Source organism: Myodes glareolus, chromosome 11 (assembly GCF_982192425.1).
Source record: "Myodes glareolus chromosome 11, mMyoGla1.1, whole genome shotgun sequence".
NCBI lineage: Eukaryota > Metazoa > Chordata > Mammalia > Rodentia > Cricetidae > Myodes > Myodes glareolus.
Window position 1 is genome coordinate 73,486,969 of NC_142036.1, and position 19,779 is coordinate 73,506,747.

Genomic DNA, 19,779 nt, shown 5'->3' on the forward strand with positions numbered 1-19,779 from the left:
AATTGTATTTGAAACTAAAAAGGATAAATGTAGATATATCTAGGTGAGATATCACTTGATTTTAAAATTTCAGATACCATGACGTGTCAGAGTAACTTTTTTTCCATGTTCACTGTGTTATATCAATTAAAGTCAGTTCCTGACTATAGCTTCTGTGACCTGGCAGACCCTGCTCTGTTGTGTCACGTGACAGTGAATCCCATCACTGGCTACTTAGATGTAGCCTTTGGACCAGAGTGGCAACCAGTCTCTTTTTCTTACATTTCTAGTATTTTGCCCTAATTTCTTAAGTGAATCTCTTTTGAAAGTAAGAAATTGTGTGACGTTTTGAGAATAATTCAAGTTCTTCCAGTTCATGAGAATGATGTGGATGAGATGAGAACACCATTTGCCGGATCCCTTCTTGTTCTTTCATGTGAAGTTGCTCTGTGCTCTAGAGATAGTCTCATGTTAGGTCGGTCCTTTAACATAGCTCAGACCTAGACATCTTCAATTAAAGATAATAAACAGAGTGTGACTGGGCGCAGTCTTTTAGAATTATCCACTTTGAGAATACTCATCAGTCTGCTAAGGATGTAGGGCATCAGCTCATCTTATATTCTGTTCTTAAACTTTCCAGCTGTGGAGGAAAAATGTCCCTTTAATTGTACTGGAGCCTTGAAAGTTGCCCAGTGACACTACAGTTATAAAATACGCTGGATTGAATTAATCCATGCAATTAACTGCTCTTCAGTGGTATTGAAGTCACTGGTGGAATAAATTTGTGATTCTTGTCTCGTAACATTTGGCCTATCTCTGTTAGCTCCCACAACATCTGTGCAAAACTGCAAAACTTTTCAGAGTAATTAACCTTTATATTTTTATTTTTACTTAAATTTTTTCATACAGTGTATTTTGCTAACAACCTTTTGAAATGTATCCATCTGACTCGAGCTGTTTTTATTTGTTTGTTGTTTATGGTTTGGAGATTATTGTTGTTGTTATTATTGGGTTTCCAAGAAAGGGTTTCTCTGTGTACCAGCCCTAGTTGTCCTGTAACTTGCTTTGTTGACAAGGCTGGCCTCAAACTTGTAGGAATTTGCCTGCCTCTGCCTCCTAAGTTCTGGGATTAAAGGTTGGGAAATTTTTAATTACAGTGTCTATTTTGTTAGTGGGTATAGATCTACTTACATTCTTCATTTTGATTTACCTTTGGAAAATTGTGTATATAAAGAAATTTACTCATTCTTTTAGGTTTTCCATTTTAGTAGAATATAGATTTTTAATTATGTCTTCATGATTCTTTGAATTTCCTCAGAGTCAATTGCAATGCCCCCCTGTTTTCCTCTAATTTTATTAGTTTAGACTTTTTCTCTCCTTCTTTTCATTAATTAGGCTAGGGGTTTGTCATTCTTTCTTATTTTATCAAAGAACCAACTCTTTGTTTCATTGATTCTTTGTATTCTCTGTTTGTTATATTTCATTGATTTCAGCTCTGAGCTTGATCATTTTTTCCTGTCTACTCTCTTGGGGTATTATATTTCCTTGATTTCTAGGAATTTCAGGTGTGTTGTTCAGTTACTAATATGAGATTTCTCATTTTTTTTTTAGCGTAGGCACTTAATGCTATAGTGATGTCTCTTAGAACTACTTTCATTTAGTGAAAGGCTTTGGTAAATTACATTGCCATTTTTGTTCAATTTTAAAAGCTTTTAATTTCCTTCTTGATTTTTGCCTTGACCCAATTTTCATTCTGTAGTTCAGCTTTAATCTGTTGTAATCAGATAGGGCACAGGGCATTATTTCATATATATATATATATACATACATATATATACATATATATATGTATGTATATATATGTGTGTATATATGTATATATGTATTATATATTATAATCTAATATATAATATATTTTTTCAAATATATTAAGGTTTGCTTTTTGTCTTAATATATGGTCAATTTTGGACAAAGTTACTGGAGCTGCTGAAAAGAAAGTATATTCTTCAATTCTTCAGTATTTGTGTAGATGTCTGTTACGTTTCTAAGTTTGGTTTTTGTCTGGTTCACCTGTTTATTGGTTGGAGTTAATTGTTGAAATCACCTGTATCACTGTGTGAGCATCAATATGGGATTTTAGCTGTAGTAGTCTTTCTTTATGATCTTGGGTGATCTTTTGTTTGATGTGTAAATTTAATATCCTCTTGGTATAATTTCTTTTTAGTGAGTATGTAGGTTTTTTTTCCTATATCTTCTGATTAGTTGTGTTTTGAAGTTTTTGGCTTTTGTTTCTTTTTGGTCAGGTATTTAAATGTCTGTGCTTACTTATTAATTTGGTCCACTTGTTGCTTTGACTGTTTACCCTGAATTGATGTCTGTCTTTATGGTAAAGTGTGTTTCTTGGATAAAGCAGAAAGATGAATCCTGTTTCATAATTCAGTCTGTTGGTCTATTTCTTTTTATTGGGGGAATTGAGACATTTGTATTGAGAGTTATTATTGAGAAGTGTTTATTAATTCCTTTTATTTTGTTATTGTTCCATACATGACCCCGATATCTTTTGACTAACTGTTCTTAGATTATTTATTCCTTGTGTCCTCGTGGTGTAGTTAGCTCTCCTTCTAATACTTTCTGTAGAGCTGGATTAGTGGACAGAAATTGATTAAATTTGGTTTATCATGAGATGTTTTTCTTGCTAACTGGCACGTGTGGTCTCTTATAGCTTCTAATCCATTTATCCAGGACCTTTATGGATTTCACAGTCTCTACTAAAAAGCCCATGATTTTTCTAATGGGTCTGCATGTATATGTGACTTGGTCTTTTTCCCTTGAAGCTTTTAATGTCCTTTGTTTGTTATGTACATTTAGTGTTTTGGTTATTCTGTATTGTGGGTATTTTCTTTTTTTTATCCTTTCTATTTGTTGTTCCACATACCTATCATAACTTGATGGGAGTCTCTTTCTTTATATTGGAGAATTTTTTCTATGATTTTGTTGTAATTATTTTCTGTCTTTTTCTTCTGTATCCCTGGTATTCATAGGTTTGGTCTTTTCATAGTCTCCCAAATTTTATAGATATTTTGTGCCTATGTTTTTATGCTTTATGTTTTTTTTTCCTGAGCTATCATTTCATCTACCTTGTCATCAGGATCTAAATCGATGTCTTCTAGTCTGTTGGTGAGGCTTCTCTCTGAAGTTTAATTTGACATCTGGAGTTTTCATTTCCATTTAATTTAAGTCTTTGTTTTCTACTTTCATGTCTTCAATTGTTTTCAGTATTGCATTTCAACTGTTTGTGTTTTCACAGTCTCCTTCATTTATTTATATCTTCTTTAAGGTCCCTGGACATATTCGTAATTACTATTTTGAAGTCCATGACTTGTGTTTCAGCTACATTACTTTCCTTGGGCCTTACCCAATAGGGTCTCTGGGTTCTGAAGAAAGCACATTGTCTTGGTTGTTCATGTGTGTGTGTGTGTTTGTGCCAGTATCTATGTGTCTGGAGCTATGGCATTTGAATTCGATGGGGCGGGGCTGTGTGTATAAATAAATGTCTTGTCCTTATTGGATGGGTGTTCTGTTCTTTGTTGCTCTTCCCCACTCTGGGTCCTAACCAGGTTTCTGAATCACAACCAAGTATGGTAGCTGTGGGGTTAGCAGAGGATTCTTCTGCATGAGGGCAATCTCAGAAGAATGGAGAAGGGCTAGAAGGAAATACTGAAAGGGAAGAACTGCTGGGATCCTGGGTCTGCCTCAGGAATTGAGTTCCAAAGGGATTTAGATACTTTGTGTGGGAGGAACTTAGATATGCAAGCTCCAGCTGGATGAAGGGTAGGTCTAGTATGATTGAAATTGAAGACAGAGAAAAGGAAAAATGTCCCACTTGGATCCCAGCGGAGTATGGTCACTGTGAGTCCTTGATAGAGAGAACTGTGTCTGTGTAGCCATCGGACTAGAAATGGGCTAGAGGGAAATACCCTTTTCTGGCCATCAGGAAGGATTTCTTTTGCTATCACTGAATTGTAATTTTAAATGTTAACTGTGGACATAATATTCCAAGCAGAAACCTCATGTCAGATTTCATCTTGCTGCACCTTGTGGGCTGTCATTCATTCCCCTACTGAGTAATAAGCAACTTTAGATTTTGGTTAGCCAGAGACGAAAATGCTTGGATATTTTATGCAAGTGGGATTTAATAACTTGTCAATAGTTGTTTCAATTTTGAAAGTAGCCAGATAAGATAAAAAAAAAAGACGGGGTTCTTACAGCAAGTAAGGACAAATATTTTTTCAATTGCACTCTTCATTCAGTATTCAGCATAAAAGAATAATTTAAGAATTATTAGGTGTGTACCCTAGGACTGTCTTTTCAGGCACCTAATGCTTCTTCACGTAGAGCAGTAGTTTAACTAGGTAGATATGCAATTACAATAGCTACTAAGGAATATTTCTATTCTCCTTTTATTCCAAATAAATGTATTCTATGTCCAAGCACATGTTCATGAAATTGTTCAAAGGAATTGAAGTAATAGTTCATTTCAGTTAATGCACTTCAGCAAAGCACACTCATGCTATTATCACAGCAAATACCAGTATTTATGTGCCTTATGTAGCCTATTGGTTGCTACATTTCTTAATTATGAGAAGGATTGCCTAACTTTAGCCCTTTGCCTTTTTTTGTAATTGAGGAATTATTTAAAATCATATTAATTTTTTCCCTCAAGGGAACCCAAAGAAACTGCAAGATTCTCTTAGAGCAACTGCTATGTGGAGATTGAATTTCCATCTCTACCTTTCTGAGCTGGTCACACTTCTGTCCCTGTGCATATGGTGATCTAGAAAGTTCTGTAAGAAGGGAGACATGGCATGAAGGAACATTCCTTGTTTTCTTTCAGTTTTGTATTTATGAGTTAAAAGTAAACAAATTAATATTTTTATGTTAAAAAAAATGATTTAAAGTCCTAGAAATAAGGTTCACATATTTTGGTCTCCAGTGTCTCTCTTTCAATCAGCTTATTAGAATAACTCAAATGTGATGTAATCATGAGCTACAGTAATCAATGGAAATCTAATTTCAGGTTACCTCATATTAATGATCAAATTCAGTAGCAAAATAGAACGAAATTTAAAAATACAGTTAAATCAGGTACGAGTCTCTAACACATTGTCACTATTTATTGTTTCCCAAAACCCAGCAAAAGTCGCCGTCAGAGTCATTCATTGGTCGCGAGAAGAGATCAAATTCGCAGTCGTACATTGGCCGACCAATTCAGCTTGACAAGATTTTGATGTCTAAGGTGAAGGTGCCACACACCTTTGTCATCCACTCCTATACGCGGCCCACTGTGTGCCAGTTCTGTAAAAGGCTCCTCAAGGGCCTCTTCAGGCAGGGTTTGCAGTGCAAAGGTGAGGACCCCCTGGGGCCCAGGCCCAGGCTGCCTGCCACCTGTCATGCCTTAAATGAATCATCTTTCTTTTGAAGGCGCTGTATTTTGTGTCACATTTTCTTTGATAATTTTCCGTTTTGTTTTTTTTTTTTCTTTTGTTTTCAAACCTTCGTGAGTAGATTGCAGATTCAACTGTCACAAACGCTGTGCACCGAAAGTCCCAAACAACTGCTTGGGTGAAGTGACCATCAATGGAGGTAGGGAACAATTCACAGCCGTGCTCTGTGTCGCATGCAAATCACAGAGGGCAGTGTTTATGATTTGTCAGTGGTTTTTTTGTTGTTGTTGTTCGTTTGTTTGTTTTTCAGTGGAGATATTTGTAACTCATCCACAAATAAATAATAGCTCAGGTTCTTCTCTGGAATGGAAACTTCCATTTCAGATCATTAGATTTTTAAATAATAATAATAATAATAATAATAATAATAATAATAATAAATCTTTACAAAGTACATAATTCGTGTTAAAAACTTGCATCCCTGTCATTTCTTGCCTACCCTTATTTCATTTCCTAAGCCTAGTTTGCTCAGAAACATAGACCATGTTGGAACACCTACAGACCAGCTCTCCCTCTCAGTCTCTGTGGCCCCACTTCCTTGAAGCACGGAGGTACAAGTTAACTTCCTTCCCCACCCGCTGATGAAGGTTACGATCACAGACTGGACTAGAAGGCAAACCCTCTGCAGACTGCTGCTCCCAGTATAGACTTGAGTGAAAACCAAAGAGGAAGACCTTAACTGTCAGAAAGTGTTTTTCTTCCTACAATAGAAATATTTTTTGAGAACAATCCAACGATACGGATTACATTGATTCACTTCACCTCCTACGCCCTGTTCTGAAGCTTATCACACTTTGATGTGACTTAAGATCCCAAGCTCCCTTTATCCAAAGACCATGGACTGTTTCTGTTTAATTTTTACACCAGTAGACTTCAAAACCCCCTGGGTATAGAAACTCAGAAATATACACAGATATTTGTGTTATGAAAAGCCAAAGAATATGTGATTACATCTCTTTGGAAGGAATAGACCTAGAAGGGGCAAAGAGCAGCGAGGGGGAAGCACTATGAAGGAAAACATTTGTATGCACACAGATTTCCAGCGTAGAGGTCCAAAGTTAGCTGGCAAAATTGAAAGCTTGGCGAATTTCCCACTTTCTGAGGCTTGTGATATTGACTCTTCAGTCCCTGGGAATTTCAATTGGACCTGATAAATAGAACCCAGGGGAAATGGGGAAGTTTGTGAGGAGGACAACCCGTAGGTTGCATTTGCTCATATGGTCAGAGCAATGTGGTGAAGTGGAAATTCCCCGGGCGTGGATGTTCCAAGTCTCTGATTGACCTGTTTTTCTTACTTTAAAATAAGTAATTTGCATTAGTAAAGTAATTAAAATTTTACCGTTGCCATCAACTGTACATGGACAGGATTTAATATTCAAATAACAAATACTTTTGGTATCTAAAAGTTATACCTTATGTGAATAATTTAATAGATTGGTGTACATGATTTAAGACGTTAACTGCAGTAGTGGTTAGATATAGGTAACTCTTTTTTCATGTGAACCCCACCCCCACATGAGCTTCTTTCCCCCAGGAGGCCTGTCCTATGAAATGTTACCAGTTTCCTGGTTCAATTATGCCTGAACATGGCTTATGAGAATTGTACTCTTAGGTTTCATTTTATAGAATTTCTTTTTTAATTTTTTCCCTTTGCCTTGGAGACCAGAGAAACAAGTATCAGACTGTGAAATTATGTTTACTGTCCATCCATTCATATACTATGAATAAAGGTGAAAAGGGATATAAAAAGATAGATAAATTCTTTATAGGAGTCAGCTTGGGGCTTGTTAGGATCGTCTTTCCCTTAAGTACTGGCTCCTAGATTTCAGACTTATCTTCTTGGGTCCTCACAATTTTCTAGATTTGCTTAGTCCTGGGGCAGAATCTGATGTTGTCATGGAAGAAGGAAGTGATGACAATGACAGTGAGCGAAACAGCGGACTCATGGAGGACATGGAGGAGGCCATGGTCCAGGATGCTGAGATGGCTCTGACAGAGGGCCAGAGTGATGGTGCGGAGATGCAGGATCCAGATGCAGACCAGGAGGACTCCAACAGGACCATCAGGTTAGAGACTCAGTAGGACTCAAAGAGGTTGGATCCTGAAGGCTCTTGATATTTCAGTCTATAAAAGAAGCTTAGGGTATGCCTGACTTGATTCTGAAGAGCTGTGTACTGTCGAAGAAAACCTTTGAAACCAGATCGAATGGAATGACTGCCTGTTTTGTTATTGAATCTTACTGCAGCCGTGCCTCTTCATGCTGTTTGTAGCAACCATGTCCAAGATCCTCATCACCTGTCCCCTTTCAGGAAAAGTTTCCCATTCTAATTGACATTACAAACCATACTGACCCTTTTCTATCCATTTTACAAATGTTCAATTCCTTAACACATTGAAATTAGCCACGATCGTGCAGGGGTAGATTGCATATCTTCCATTTAATGGAATAATAAGCCTTCTTTGAGTCATGAAAATATTAGCCTTATGAGCTGCCTTCACTTTGAGAAACATACATTTCAAGTGCCTGAGGACTTAAGGGAAATAGAGGGAAAGATGGAGAGGGAGAGAGGGAAGAAAAAAAATCCAGAAAGAGTTAGAGTCACTTAGAAGAGGAAAAGTTGAAGGATGAGAATATTCCCATGAATACTGGCTACATAAAAGACAGCTCAAATGGCAAGTTCTAGTATTTTTAAGAAATCGCTCAGACACAGTTCATGCAGAAATACTATAATACATAATACCATAGCACGCAATCCATAAATTACTATTGTCATGCCTGCTACATACAATAAGCTTTCCTCTGTGGTTTTGAATACTAAAGCTTCAGAACACTGAGAGTAACTCTGCTGTTTTCCTAAAAATGTGAACACCATCCAGAGGAGTGCGAAACTCTAGGTTAAAAAGTGAACATCTGAGTACCTGCCCCTCTTCCAAGGAACTCACTCTGAACCATTCATCCCTGACAGTACATTTCACTGAAAACAAGATGTGCATTCGTTGACTTCTGCTTTGAAATAGTTTAAATGAAATATTTAAATCGTTTAAATAATGAGTGTTTATGCACAAAAGAAGATGTGAATATGAAAATATTTCCCTCTAACGTACTTTGATGTTTCAAGCCCTTCGACAAGCAACAACATCCCCCTCATGCGGGTGGTACAGTCTGTCAAGCACACCAAGCGGAGAAGCAGCACTGTGATGAAGGAAGGATGGATGGTCCATTACACCAGCAAGGACACACTGGTAAGGAGACGGAAGAGCTCCATCTGACACTCCTGCCTCAGAGGATTGGGGAAGATGAGTTCTCAGGAGTGGGCCCCACAGCAGAGCGCATGCTATCCGGGCCTTTGATGTAGGTGAATAAGTAATGGGGTTAGAATAAAACTGTACAATGCAATTACAGCACAAAAACAATGCTCTGTAGACAACTGAAATGTCTACCTGTCATTTCTAGGACAGCCATGCAAGTGTTTCTAGACCTATCTGTGGCCTAGACTTTTAAAAGAAACTTCATGTGTGTGTGTGTGTGTGTGTGTGTGAGAGAGAGAGAGAGAGAGAGAGAGAGAGAGAGAGAGAACATTGTTGACTATTATATATGCTCAAGACCTAAATTCTTTGTTTAAAAATTCAGTCACATGGGTATGTAATAACCCTGTAGTCTGTTTCTCTTATTACAAGCTGATTCCTAATAGCTCTATAATAAAGTTGTTTATGTGGGTAGGAATCAGCACACTTGAGCCATGGTTCAGAATTTAACTAATTGACATTTGGCGAGAGCCTTTAATTCTATGTTCCTCATCTCTACCCATCAATAGGATTTCTATCATGTCTTTAGATAAAGAGACATGTGTGCTTCAGTTGGTCATTTATAATTTAGACCTTCTTGTGGGAGAGAATATTTAGTTCAAGACTCAAGTGAACACTGTCAATTTCCTCCTGTGTATATTGGAAAATATTTAAAGAATATTTATGTTCTTTTATATATAAATACATAAAATATATTTATATGGTCTATGAGTGGTTGTAAAAGATGTTGCGTGATGATTTGCTATTTTGTCTTTTAGAGGAGCCCACCACCCAGCTCCCAGATAAGTCACACACAGAGGCTTATTGTTAATTATGAATACCTTGCTTTAGCTTGGCTTGTTTCTGGCCAGCTTGTCTTAAATTATCACAACTACCAGTTATTTCTGGACCTTTCCCTTTTCTTTCTTTTGTATATCTTACTTTCCTTCTTATTTCGTGACTGTCTAGGTGGCTGGTCTCTGACATTGTCCTCTTCTTCTTGTTCTTTTGCTCCTCTTCCTGGTTCTTCCCTCAATTTATCCTCTCTACCTGCCAACCCCACCTATCCTTTCTCCTACCTTGCCATGGACTGTTCAGCTCTTTGTTAGGCCATCAGGTGTTTTAGACAGGCAAAGATCACAGCTTCACAGATTTAAACAAATGCAGCATAAACCAAAGCATCATGTCTTAAAATAATATTCCCTTCACCGGGCAGTAGTGGCACACATCCTTAATCCCAGCACTTAGGAGGCAGAGGCAGGCAGATCTCTATGAGTTCAAGGCCAGCCTGGTCTACAATTGCTAATTCCAGGACAGGCTCCAAAGCTAGAGAGAAATCCTGTCTCGAAAAGCAAAGCAAAACAAAGCAAAGCAAAGCAAAGCAAAACAAAATAATATTCCCCAGCAGAAAAACACCAAGAATAATGTTGCAACTTTGTTTCTGAAAAGAGGCAGATTCGTACACACCCATGTAGGCCAGGTGCTGTAAGAGGACAGACTCGATCACAAGCTCACAGCCGTGAGTTCAGGGATCAATTGAAGAGACTGAGACAGGGTAAAGTGCATTTCTCTACCTCTGTTTAACTTGGAGCCATGAGGTCAAACTTGCCATCCAATGAAATGTATTTAGTGATATAGGATCCAGAGTTCAATATTAAAAGTGAAAACACCTAGCTGAATGGACAGGGCTTGTCACGTTCTAAAAGATAATTCACACACAGACATTCTACGTCCTATTAAGCCTTGCTTTATTGTAAACTACAACATCTCCTTTAGCTCTTTCAGAAAAAAATGTTAAACATTCTCTTGTCTTTTATTCTACATATTATGAAGCCCCAGGTATTTCTCAGGATGCTAATTCGTTGTCTCTATTACTATTCCCAACCTCAAAGGTAGGCACAGAAACCTATCACATTGTGCTCATTTCATCGTCAGTTTCTGGAGTCAAACTGTGAGACTTTTGGGCTAATGCCCTTACACATTTTACCATCGAATCCATGTTCTCTCTGAGAAAATGCACTTGTTTTTATAAAACTCATTTATTCTTAAAGTTTCATAACTTCTATTTCAGAGGAAAAGACATTACTGGAGATTGGACAGCAAGTGCATTACGCTCTTTCAAAATGACACTGGAAGCCGGTACTACAAGGTGAGGCTGCTTATGGCAGTGTTGGTCAAGTTCCTCCTTGCAGCCTCCTGGGAGCGAAGGGAATCATGGGTGTTGTCCACATCCAACTGTGTGACCATTCCTGGGCTTCTTCTGAGGGAGATCTTCTCTGTGCTACAGAATTTTTGTAGGCATCCAGATGTAACCACTTGATTCTTCTGTGAATCTCACCATTTCCTGCAGTGTGCTTCTGGCTCAGGGGATGGTAGAGAGAAGAATGATGGAGAGGAAGATGGATGGGAAGCTAGATGGGGAACTTTAGCCTAGTAGATGGTCACAGCCACTGTCTTAGGAGTGAATTCTGAGACCCTTGGGAATCTAGCACATCCCTGGAGATTAACAAGTGGGACAATTCCTTGCAACTGCCAGCACTTCCTAGGCTCTGTTTCTTCTGTTGATTTAGCAGCAGACATCTGTCTTTCTACATTAAAGAATAGAAATTTGCTATCTAGAGTCGTTCCTTCGATTCCTCATGCTGCCTTACACAGCTGCGACACCAAAGGAAGCATTACTGCATTGTTGTTTTTTTTAATTTTTTGTTTTTCAAGGCAGGGTTTCTCTGTGTAGCTCTGAAGCCTGTCCTGGAACTCACTGTGTAGACCAGGTTGGCCTCGAACTCACAGAGATCTGGCTGCCTCTGCCTCCCAAGTATTGGGATTAAAGCATTATTACAGTTTAAATAGAAAAAAACGAAGTTATTGCTTTAGTTACTTCATGCTTCCTGAACTACAGTGTGACACCTAATAGTTTCAATACTTAAATGATCATGAAAACAACTAGATGTGGGGTTGGGAGAGATGAATCATTCCATAAAGTACTTGGCACATAAGCCTAAGGGTGTTATTTTCTCAGCAGTCACAAGAAAAAAAAAGAAAGGGGGAAAAAAAATCCAGGCATGGTTCAGATGTCTTTAAACCTAATATAGGGGCCCAGAGATGGGGATTTCAGTAAGCTCTGAGTTTAGAGAGAGACCCTGTCTCAAAAGAATGGGTAAGCATGACCCAAGCGCACATAGGTGAAGAACGACTTCTCATGGTTTTCATCCCTGAACACTCACTTACCTGTGTAACTACATTACACCCGCACATATTGAATCAAAACATGTTTGACTGAAGTGCCTCTAAGAATTCTTTAAAATAAACGACAGCCGTGAGTACCCAAATGCATTAAAAAAAAGATGTCCAATTTGCCACACAGCTTCGTTAGACTCTCCCACCTGCCACATAACCGTTGTTTAAAAACAAAACAAACAAAAGACACCTTGAAATTTATGGGAAAGTATGGTAAGGCCTCATTATGAAATATTAAATTTTATGTATGTGTTCTTGCTGTAAAATATTTTCTGTAAATTCTGTAATTCCCTTTCTCACATGGCATAGATTTTATTTAATAGTTGTTTTATGCTGTATCTGTTGTCAAATATTTTCCGTAAATTGCGTCTGTTTGTGATTTCCTTCCTTATATGTGGATTTTATTTACTAGTTGACAGGCTTTTGGTAAACTACATTCACCATCCTTTGTCTTCCGCAGGAAATTCCTTTATCAGAAATTTTATGCCTGGAACCCGCGAAACCTTCTGCATCAATTCCCACTGGAGCGAATCCCCACTGTTTTGAAATCACTACAGCGAACGTGGTCTATTATGTGGGAGAAAATGTGGTCAACCCTTCAAGCCCCCCACCAAACAACAGTGTTTTCACCAGCGGCATCGGTGCAGACGTGGCCAGGATGTGGGAGGTGGCCATTCAGCATGCCCTCATGCCTGTCATTCCCAAGGGCTCCTCTGTTGGTTCAGGAACCAGTATACATAGTAAGTCCAGTGGCTTTACTCTGCTATGGCGTGCATCCTGGTGTCTCAGTAACCAGCCTGTTGCTTTTCCCAATGAGACAATGAGGAAAGACTCCATGTGCTGGCGTCAGCATGTGGGATAACACGGAATCTCTGAAGAGAATCTGCTAGGCTTACTAAAATACTTAATTCATCAAATTATTGTATTTCTTTAATATTAGAACTTCTACAAAGTTAAGTATAACCTATACATTAAACATCCACAGATGTCCAGATCTATTGTTGCCCAAAGAACCCGTCCAGTTAGCGGTTAGTCTGAGTTTCAGTTGAATGTCACAAATATGAAAACAAACAAACCCTTATTTCTCCCAAATCACGTCTCATACTTCTCTATTTGGGGCCTATGTTACAAAGACCATGTTACACTTGATCACCTTCTCCCAGGAAGAAGTTTCTGTGCATTAGTTAAATAGATTCAGCCAGAGTACAATCGAAATGAAATATTGAAGATGAACTAAAAAAGATAGAGGAAGACTTATATAAAATTATGATATGAAACTCCATCATAGTTATTCATCATGCAGCCTGCAGATTAAGCCATTTTATCATTTAGTATATCTGCTCTGTTAGGATTTTTTTCTTCAGTTAGTGTATTAATAAGATAGATGTGACTGTTCCAGATATAAAGAATGTATCTGTAAATAAGCAGCACACTTAATCAGAGCCCTCTATTATAATGCCTGGACCTCTATCAGTTAATGATTTGCCTACATTCTAACAAAAACAGTTAATTTCTAGAAAGTTAGTTGTCTGTAAGCTCATACTGGAGTTGCTGCATAGCAAAGCAAGAATTGGAACCCAAGTCTTTTATAATCCAAGCTCCATGCTGAAAAATATATTTTTAAAAAACCAAGTAGAGACTGAGCTATAATTTTACGAGAAATAATATATTCTAATAGAACTGTTGCATAAATAGCTAATTGCGGAGATTAATGTAAAAGCAATTTCCTGGGATGACTGATACTCTGTTTTTTTTTCTTACACTTCATCTACTTTATGTCTCTTTCAAACATGAATTTTCAGAAGACATTTCTGTGAGCATTTCAGTTTCCAATTGCCAGATCCAGGAAAATGTGGTGAGTTCATGTCTATTTATATCAATCTTAGAAAGTAATTACTAGAAAATAAAAATATCACATTAGATGTTTATTTATCTAACATTTTAAATTTTCAGTGCTTTCTAAATAACAAAAATGTATTTGCTATATTCTTCCATGAAATTTTAAACACTGCATTGTTTGTTTACTGATATTTCTAGATTCTATAACATAGTACCAAAGGTTCTTTGTCATAATAGACAATCATAGTGTAATACAGAATTTTTTTTTACCTTTATCCCTTGTTTAAGAGCAAAATGAGGCAAATGGTTTCCTGAGAACACTGCAAGAAGGTGGCAGGCTTGGCCGCTAGGGTGCCACCCAACTACACCTGACACTTGAAGATTTCTGGCTGAAATTATACAGTTAAAATTGATATACAAATAAATTAAATTTTTTTTTATTTGTACAAGTTCAGCAGGTCATCCTTTGCTAACAAGGACTGCACATCAATGGCAAGGGGTGCAAATCTTGTTAGCCTCATATACATATTCATGATCTAGCCCGCAAGAAAGTTGCAGAATCAGGAACCCCTGTCAGCCATGCTACCTAACACAAGCCTTTCTTTCTGGTTTGGGGAGTTACAGATCATCTTGTAAGATGTTTTATATGCTCTTGTGTTTGCTTAATTTCACTCCATAGTCAGTACCCAAAGTGGACAAATGACCGTCCTACCTCACTTCTGTGGCCAACAGCATTAATTGCTTGTTCACTGCATCTGAGACCCCAGCTGAGGAGTGGATCATCCGACTTGCAGTGACCTGGGCTTGTTTATCAAAGAATAAACTCCATGGATGTCTGTTCAGTATTAATCTTGTCCCTGAAATACTTGATGAAACGTTTTTCACTGAACCAAGGCAACCATGAATTACGTGAGAAAACTTTATCGTGAAGCTTGAGTGGACCCTTGTACGGTTCATCCTGCGATGCGTGTCTCAAGACAGCAGGTTCTTGCTGAAACAAGAAGGGTCTAGAGAGATGCAAGTCAGTCTGAAGACCACAGAGGCATTTTACCTTGGTCCGCTATTGTTGTCCAATGAAAAATTTGAATAAAATTTTCCAAAAAAAATATTCTAAAGAGACCATTTGTTGGCAGATGGAATAGCTTGGTTTCAGGGGGGGAAAGGGACAGGGATAATGATTTTCATCATCAGAGAGTTTTGAATTCTTGTGAACTCTTCAAGGGGATCGCAGCACACGTTTTTCTAGTTGTTTTCAAAGAAGAAGAAGGAAAGGGGTAGCTGTGTGCTGAGTGCTGAGTGGAGAATGTGACTAAAAAATTGTTTGTTTTAAAGAATCAACAATTGAAGAATTTAAAATAGCCCGAAAGTCTGTTACGATGTACAGTGCCGGATGAATAAAATATAAAACTTTTGTTCTGTTTCCGTGAAGATGCTGAATGTCAGAATATGAAGCCCAGATTAGCTCACTCTCAATTCAGCAATTATTATTTCACAAGTAAATGCTGAATGGGTTATTTTCATAGCAAGTAGGATGCTGGAATGGTTGCCTATAGCTTAGGTTCTTATAGAAATGAGTTCTTACCAGGAATAGCCTCACTGTTCTGCCTGGAATATGAAACAGGCTTGTGAGAGACATGTCTTGGGACCTCAGAATAATTCATGAAATTTCTAAAATTCTAGTGTGGAAAGAAAACTCCACTTTCAGATATTCAGAATAAATGCCACTGATAGGTGTTTAGGTCCTGTTTCTCTCTGTTAAAATGTGTTGTGTCTTAAGTACTTCAGAGCAGAATAGTTTTCAAAATATTTTAGTAATGTCATTTGAATATTATAAGCATTGAAATATTATCTAAATTTATAAGTCTGAAATGACATTAGGAATATTTAATTATATTTGTATTTGATAAGGTGGTAATAATTATAATAATAAAATATGAAAGGATTAAGCTTGTTCTCCATTTTTGTTTTTTTGGGCATATACCTGTAGGACATCAGCACTGTCTACCAGATATTTCCTGATGAAGTTCTTGGTTCTGGACAGTTTGGAATTGTTTATGGAGGTGAGTTAGCTCAACAAGTGCTTTTATGAACTTAAAATTTTAGGCACCTGTGCATAAAAGTATTATGTCACCAAAAATATCAACAAGGGAGACATGTATCTGTGTGTCTCGGAGAGACTTCAGAAGACATAGCCATCCTTTGAACAACTGGTGCGTTCTGAAAGATGTATAGCCCAGAAAGCTTTTGTTGTTGCTGTTACATGTTTGTAAACCCTAATCACAGCATCGAAGCAGTTTGATTTATTTATTTAGTTGTGGAAACATGGAGGCTGTAATTTATAAACAAAGCCATTCCATTTCCTCTCAGCCTCTTGGACTCATACAGACACTGTCCCTAAAGCAGAAATCTTTGAATTCCCATGTTTACAACAATATATCCAGTTCATAGAATCTGAATTTTTAACTGTTCAAGGGCTGTGCTCAATTCTTTAGTTAGATCCTAGACAGCTCAGTCATGTCTAAGCCTTGAAGTAAGAGTTAATTGCAAAGTGTTACCTGCTGTAGGAAATGACATCTTAACTTTTCTTATTGAGATAAGTAGCAAGTTTTTTTGTCAATTTCTGTTTTATAAAATAACCCTGTCTAACACTTTTGCTTATTATGTACTTTTTAATTATAAAATTGGTAGAAATCTAAATATAGAATTTATAATAAGAAAATTTAAGTTATTCTATTTTTCAATGTAAGTTTGCTTTTTATAAAAATACTGCAATTTTTTAAAAAATGAAAACCAAATGACTACTAACCAGTCTTAATATGCTGTGCCATAGTATGAGAGACCAAGTTTATTTTTCAACAATGTGATAATTTCCTAATAACAATAGTGGCAGAATGAGCCTGGTAAGTAGATGTCACAGCCCAGAGTATGACAGTAAAGCAGGTGATAAGTAGGTGAGAAATCGGCAAACTCAAGGCAGTTCGGAAATACTGAGCTGACGAGGGTGGAGATCCACGAGGAAGAATGAAAACAGTAAGAGTAGACACACAGGAGACAGAGGCGATGAGGATAGAGCCTCAGGGATGAGTGATGTCCACTGTGACCAGGGAGTGGAGCTGCAGGAAGAGCTGGCTGTGTAGGGAGAAGCTTCTGCCAATTGCTGTGATGAAGTAGAGTCCCCATGAGTCAAGACATGAGAACTGGTGTTCAGGAAAGTGAGACACAAAAGCAAAAACAAGGCAGTAACAACGGGGAGGCCATCAGGAAGCAACCCATGAGAATGGGGAGAGCAGGATGCAAGAGCAAGGAACCCTGGGGGGAAAGGTGTTGAAGTAAGAGAATTCCAAAGTAGGTTTTTGTAGCCAAATCGTTTCTTAAGTTATATCCATAATTAATTTTTCATTTTTTTATTTTAAAGGTAAACATCGTAAAACAGGAAGAGATGTAGCTATTAAAATTATTGACAAATTAAGATTTCCAACAAAGCAAGAGAGTCAGCTTCGTAATGAGGTTGCAATTTTACAGGTAAACTCTTTGATTCTCACTTGAGAGCTGCAGATTCCCCTCCTTGACTTCTGTAAAACAGGGGAAAGTCATCCAGTTATCTCCAGGCTAGATATTCAAGGGCAACTTAACTACAAAGGCAAATTGAATCATAGTTGCCTGACTGGTACCATTCTAAGTGTGCAAAAGTTGATTTTTTTTGTGTGTGTGTACTTAATACCACAGTTCACCATGTCTTTACTGTTCATTAAATATGCATATTCTCAGGGTGGACTTGCTGAATGCATTTTGTTGTGGGTTAAAAAACGACCTTACCTTCATAAGCACTTCCCTTGTGAGAGCTGGATTTGTAGCTCTGAGGTGTGTAAATAACAGATACCTGAGAAAGAAATTGATTGTCTTGACTTTTCCTGATACCCTTCTTGCTTCTCCAGGTGAGTTTTTATTTGATGTGGAAGACAGTACAATTTTCCTAGTTGTCAGAAAGGCCTTTAGAAAAGGTCAAAGGGAACCTGAGCATCTGCTTGCTAACTGGTCAACATCGTTGTCTATTCCATATATATATATATATATATATATATATATATATATATATATATATATATATATGTCATGTATATATTCCATATATAAGTGCATGTATTTATAGAGCCGCCATAAATCCTACTTCTGCACATTAATGCTAAGTTTTGATTCACAGTTTCGTTGAAATTTATAATTATGTATTAATAACAAAGCAGTTTAACTCTCTGCATTTACTCTTTCGTTTAATTCCCCTTTACTGGGCTTTGTGTGTAAATATAGCAGAAGCCCATAATCTCAATGTGTAGGTTAGGTGGAGGCAGTAGAATTACTAGTTGGACACTAACTTGGAATGCATAACACGATCTAGTAAGAGAAAGAGATAAAGAAAGTATGACAGAGAGGTGGGCGAAACGAAGCTAAAGGAGGTAATGACAACTTAAAAACTTGGGCCTCTTTGTTTGGAAAAATAAGATACTTTTATGGATCTCAGGGTGTCTGAAACTGGTGTTTTGTGCCTTTGGGCAGCAATGTAGCTCAGGGATCTTTTCACAAGCATACCCTTAACCACAGTTAGCATGCCAGGTCTTGTATTTAATCTTAGCATTTGCTAGTCTGTAACCATAAAAAAAATCTGTTTTAATTGTTGAAGCTAGGGACATAGCTAAAGCGTGTACAGTACTGCCACAGAAGCGTGAGGACGGAGTTCAGTTCAACAGCCCCCAGGATAGAAAGCTGGACACCCAGGAGGTATGCTTCTGCAATTTTGGCCAGGCAGTATAGCTAGTCACTGAGCTCCAATCCTGTGAGAGTTATTAAAATATTATAAATAATAACTAATACCTGTAAATTTAGCAAATGAGGTCTTTGCCAGTCTGGCCCATCCTTCTTGAGTCCCTACTCCCACATGGTCTTCTGGAACATATTTTTTTGCAGAGAAAGAATTTCCAGATATGGGGTGCTACCCTCCTACTTCTGGAAGCGACTGCCCTGGCTTATGTTGTACCTGGAATCTAGGAGTGCTCAGGAGTCTACAGCAGATTGGGTGGGAGTGCTTACTGGAGGAAAATATTCCTTGGGGAATATCCTTGCCAAATCCTCCTTGTCAGATTGGTTCTGACTCTGTAAATTATTGTGTTAGTTTACAGAAGGTCTCCAAATTAAGCAAATATAGTGTGAGAAAAAGCAGAATTCATATTTTTCCCCATATGCATTTTTTTTCTGTGTAGATGATGGGGTTCTATAATCTTATTCATTCATTAGAACATTACGCTCTTATCTATTTTTGAGTAACAGAAGGTAAAGGATAACATAAGGTAAGGGATATGGATTATTTATATCCGTTTTCATTACTCACCTGTAAATACTTCATTGTTATGATTTCTCAGGGAAATATTAATGAATATGGAGTGTAAAGTTATTGCATAATATTCCCAAGGGACATTTTCATATCATTTTGACTTCTTTTCATGTCAACACAATTATAATTAAAGAATGGTTGTTATTATCAGGGATATTACAGAAAACTAAAATACAAATATCTATATCATAGAATGTTTTAAATTAAAAAACTAATGAAAATATGGATGTTGTGATATACTGAATGAAATATAGATCCTCTTCCAAGGCTTGTAGAGTCGTGATGAAGTTTATGTACTAATAAAATACTATCATAGCACATACAAAGCTTTATCTGATATGTATGGATTTAATTCTTTTCACTATACTGGTGGTTTTTCCTTTCATGAAATATACTTTTTATTTACCTATATAAAAATAATACTAGTTTCCATAGATGATACAAAGTAAGAAAAAACATTTGGAATTATAAAACATCAACTATAGTGTATATAGTAGAGTATATAAAATGTAGGAAAGAATATATAAACTCTTTGGTTCATACCTTGATATT

At 37.3% G+C, this 19,779-nt stretch overlaps 1 protein-coding gene across 2 annotated transcripts in view; it reads left to right on the forward strand.

Moving 5' to 3' along the window:
• Positions 1 to 19,779, forward strand: part of Prkd1 (protein kinase D1) — a 308,561-nt gene that overhangs the window by 242,236 nt on the left and 46,546 nt on the right. For both annotated transcript variants that reach the window (XM_048415779.3, XM_048415780.3), the window contains 9 exons: positions 5,174 to 5,384; positions 5,545 to 5,622; positions 7,345 to 7,549; positions 8,603 to 8,726; positions 10,840 to 10,917; positions 12,466 to 12,745; positions 13,808 to 13,860; positions 15,832 to 15,904; positions 17,260 to 17,366. In XM_048415779.3, coding sequence (XP_048271736.3) covers positions 5,174 to 5,384; positions 5,545 to 5,622; positions 7,345 to 7,549; positions 8,603 to 8,726; positions 10,840 to 10,917; positions 12,466 to 12,745; positions 13,808 to 13,860; positions 15,832 to 15,904; positions 17,260 to 17,366 — 1,209 coding nt within the window. The remainder of the gene's footprint in view (positions 1 to 5,173; positions 5,385 to 5,544; positions 5,623 to 7,344; positions 7,550 to 8,602; positions 8,727 to 10,839; positions 10,918 to 12,465; positions 12,746 to 13,807; positions 13,861 to 15,831; positions 15,905 to 17,259; positions 17,367 to 19,779) is intronic.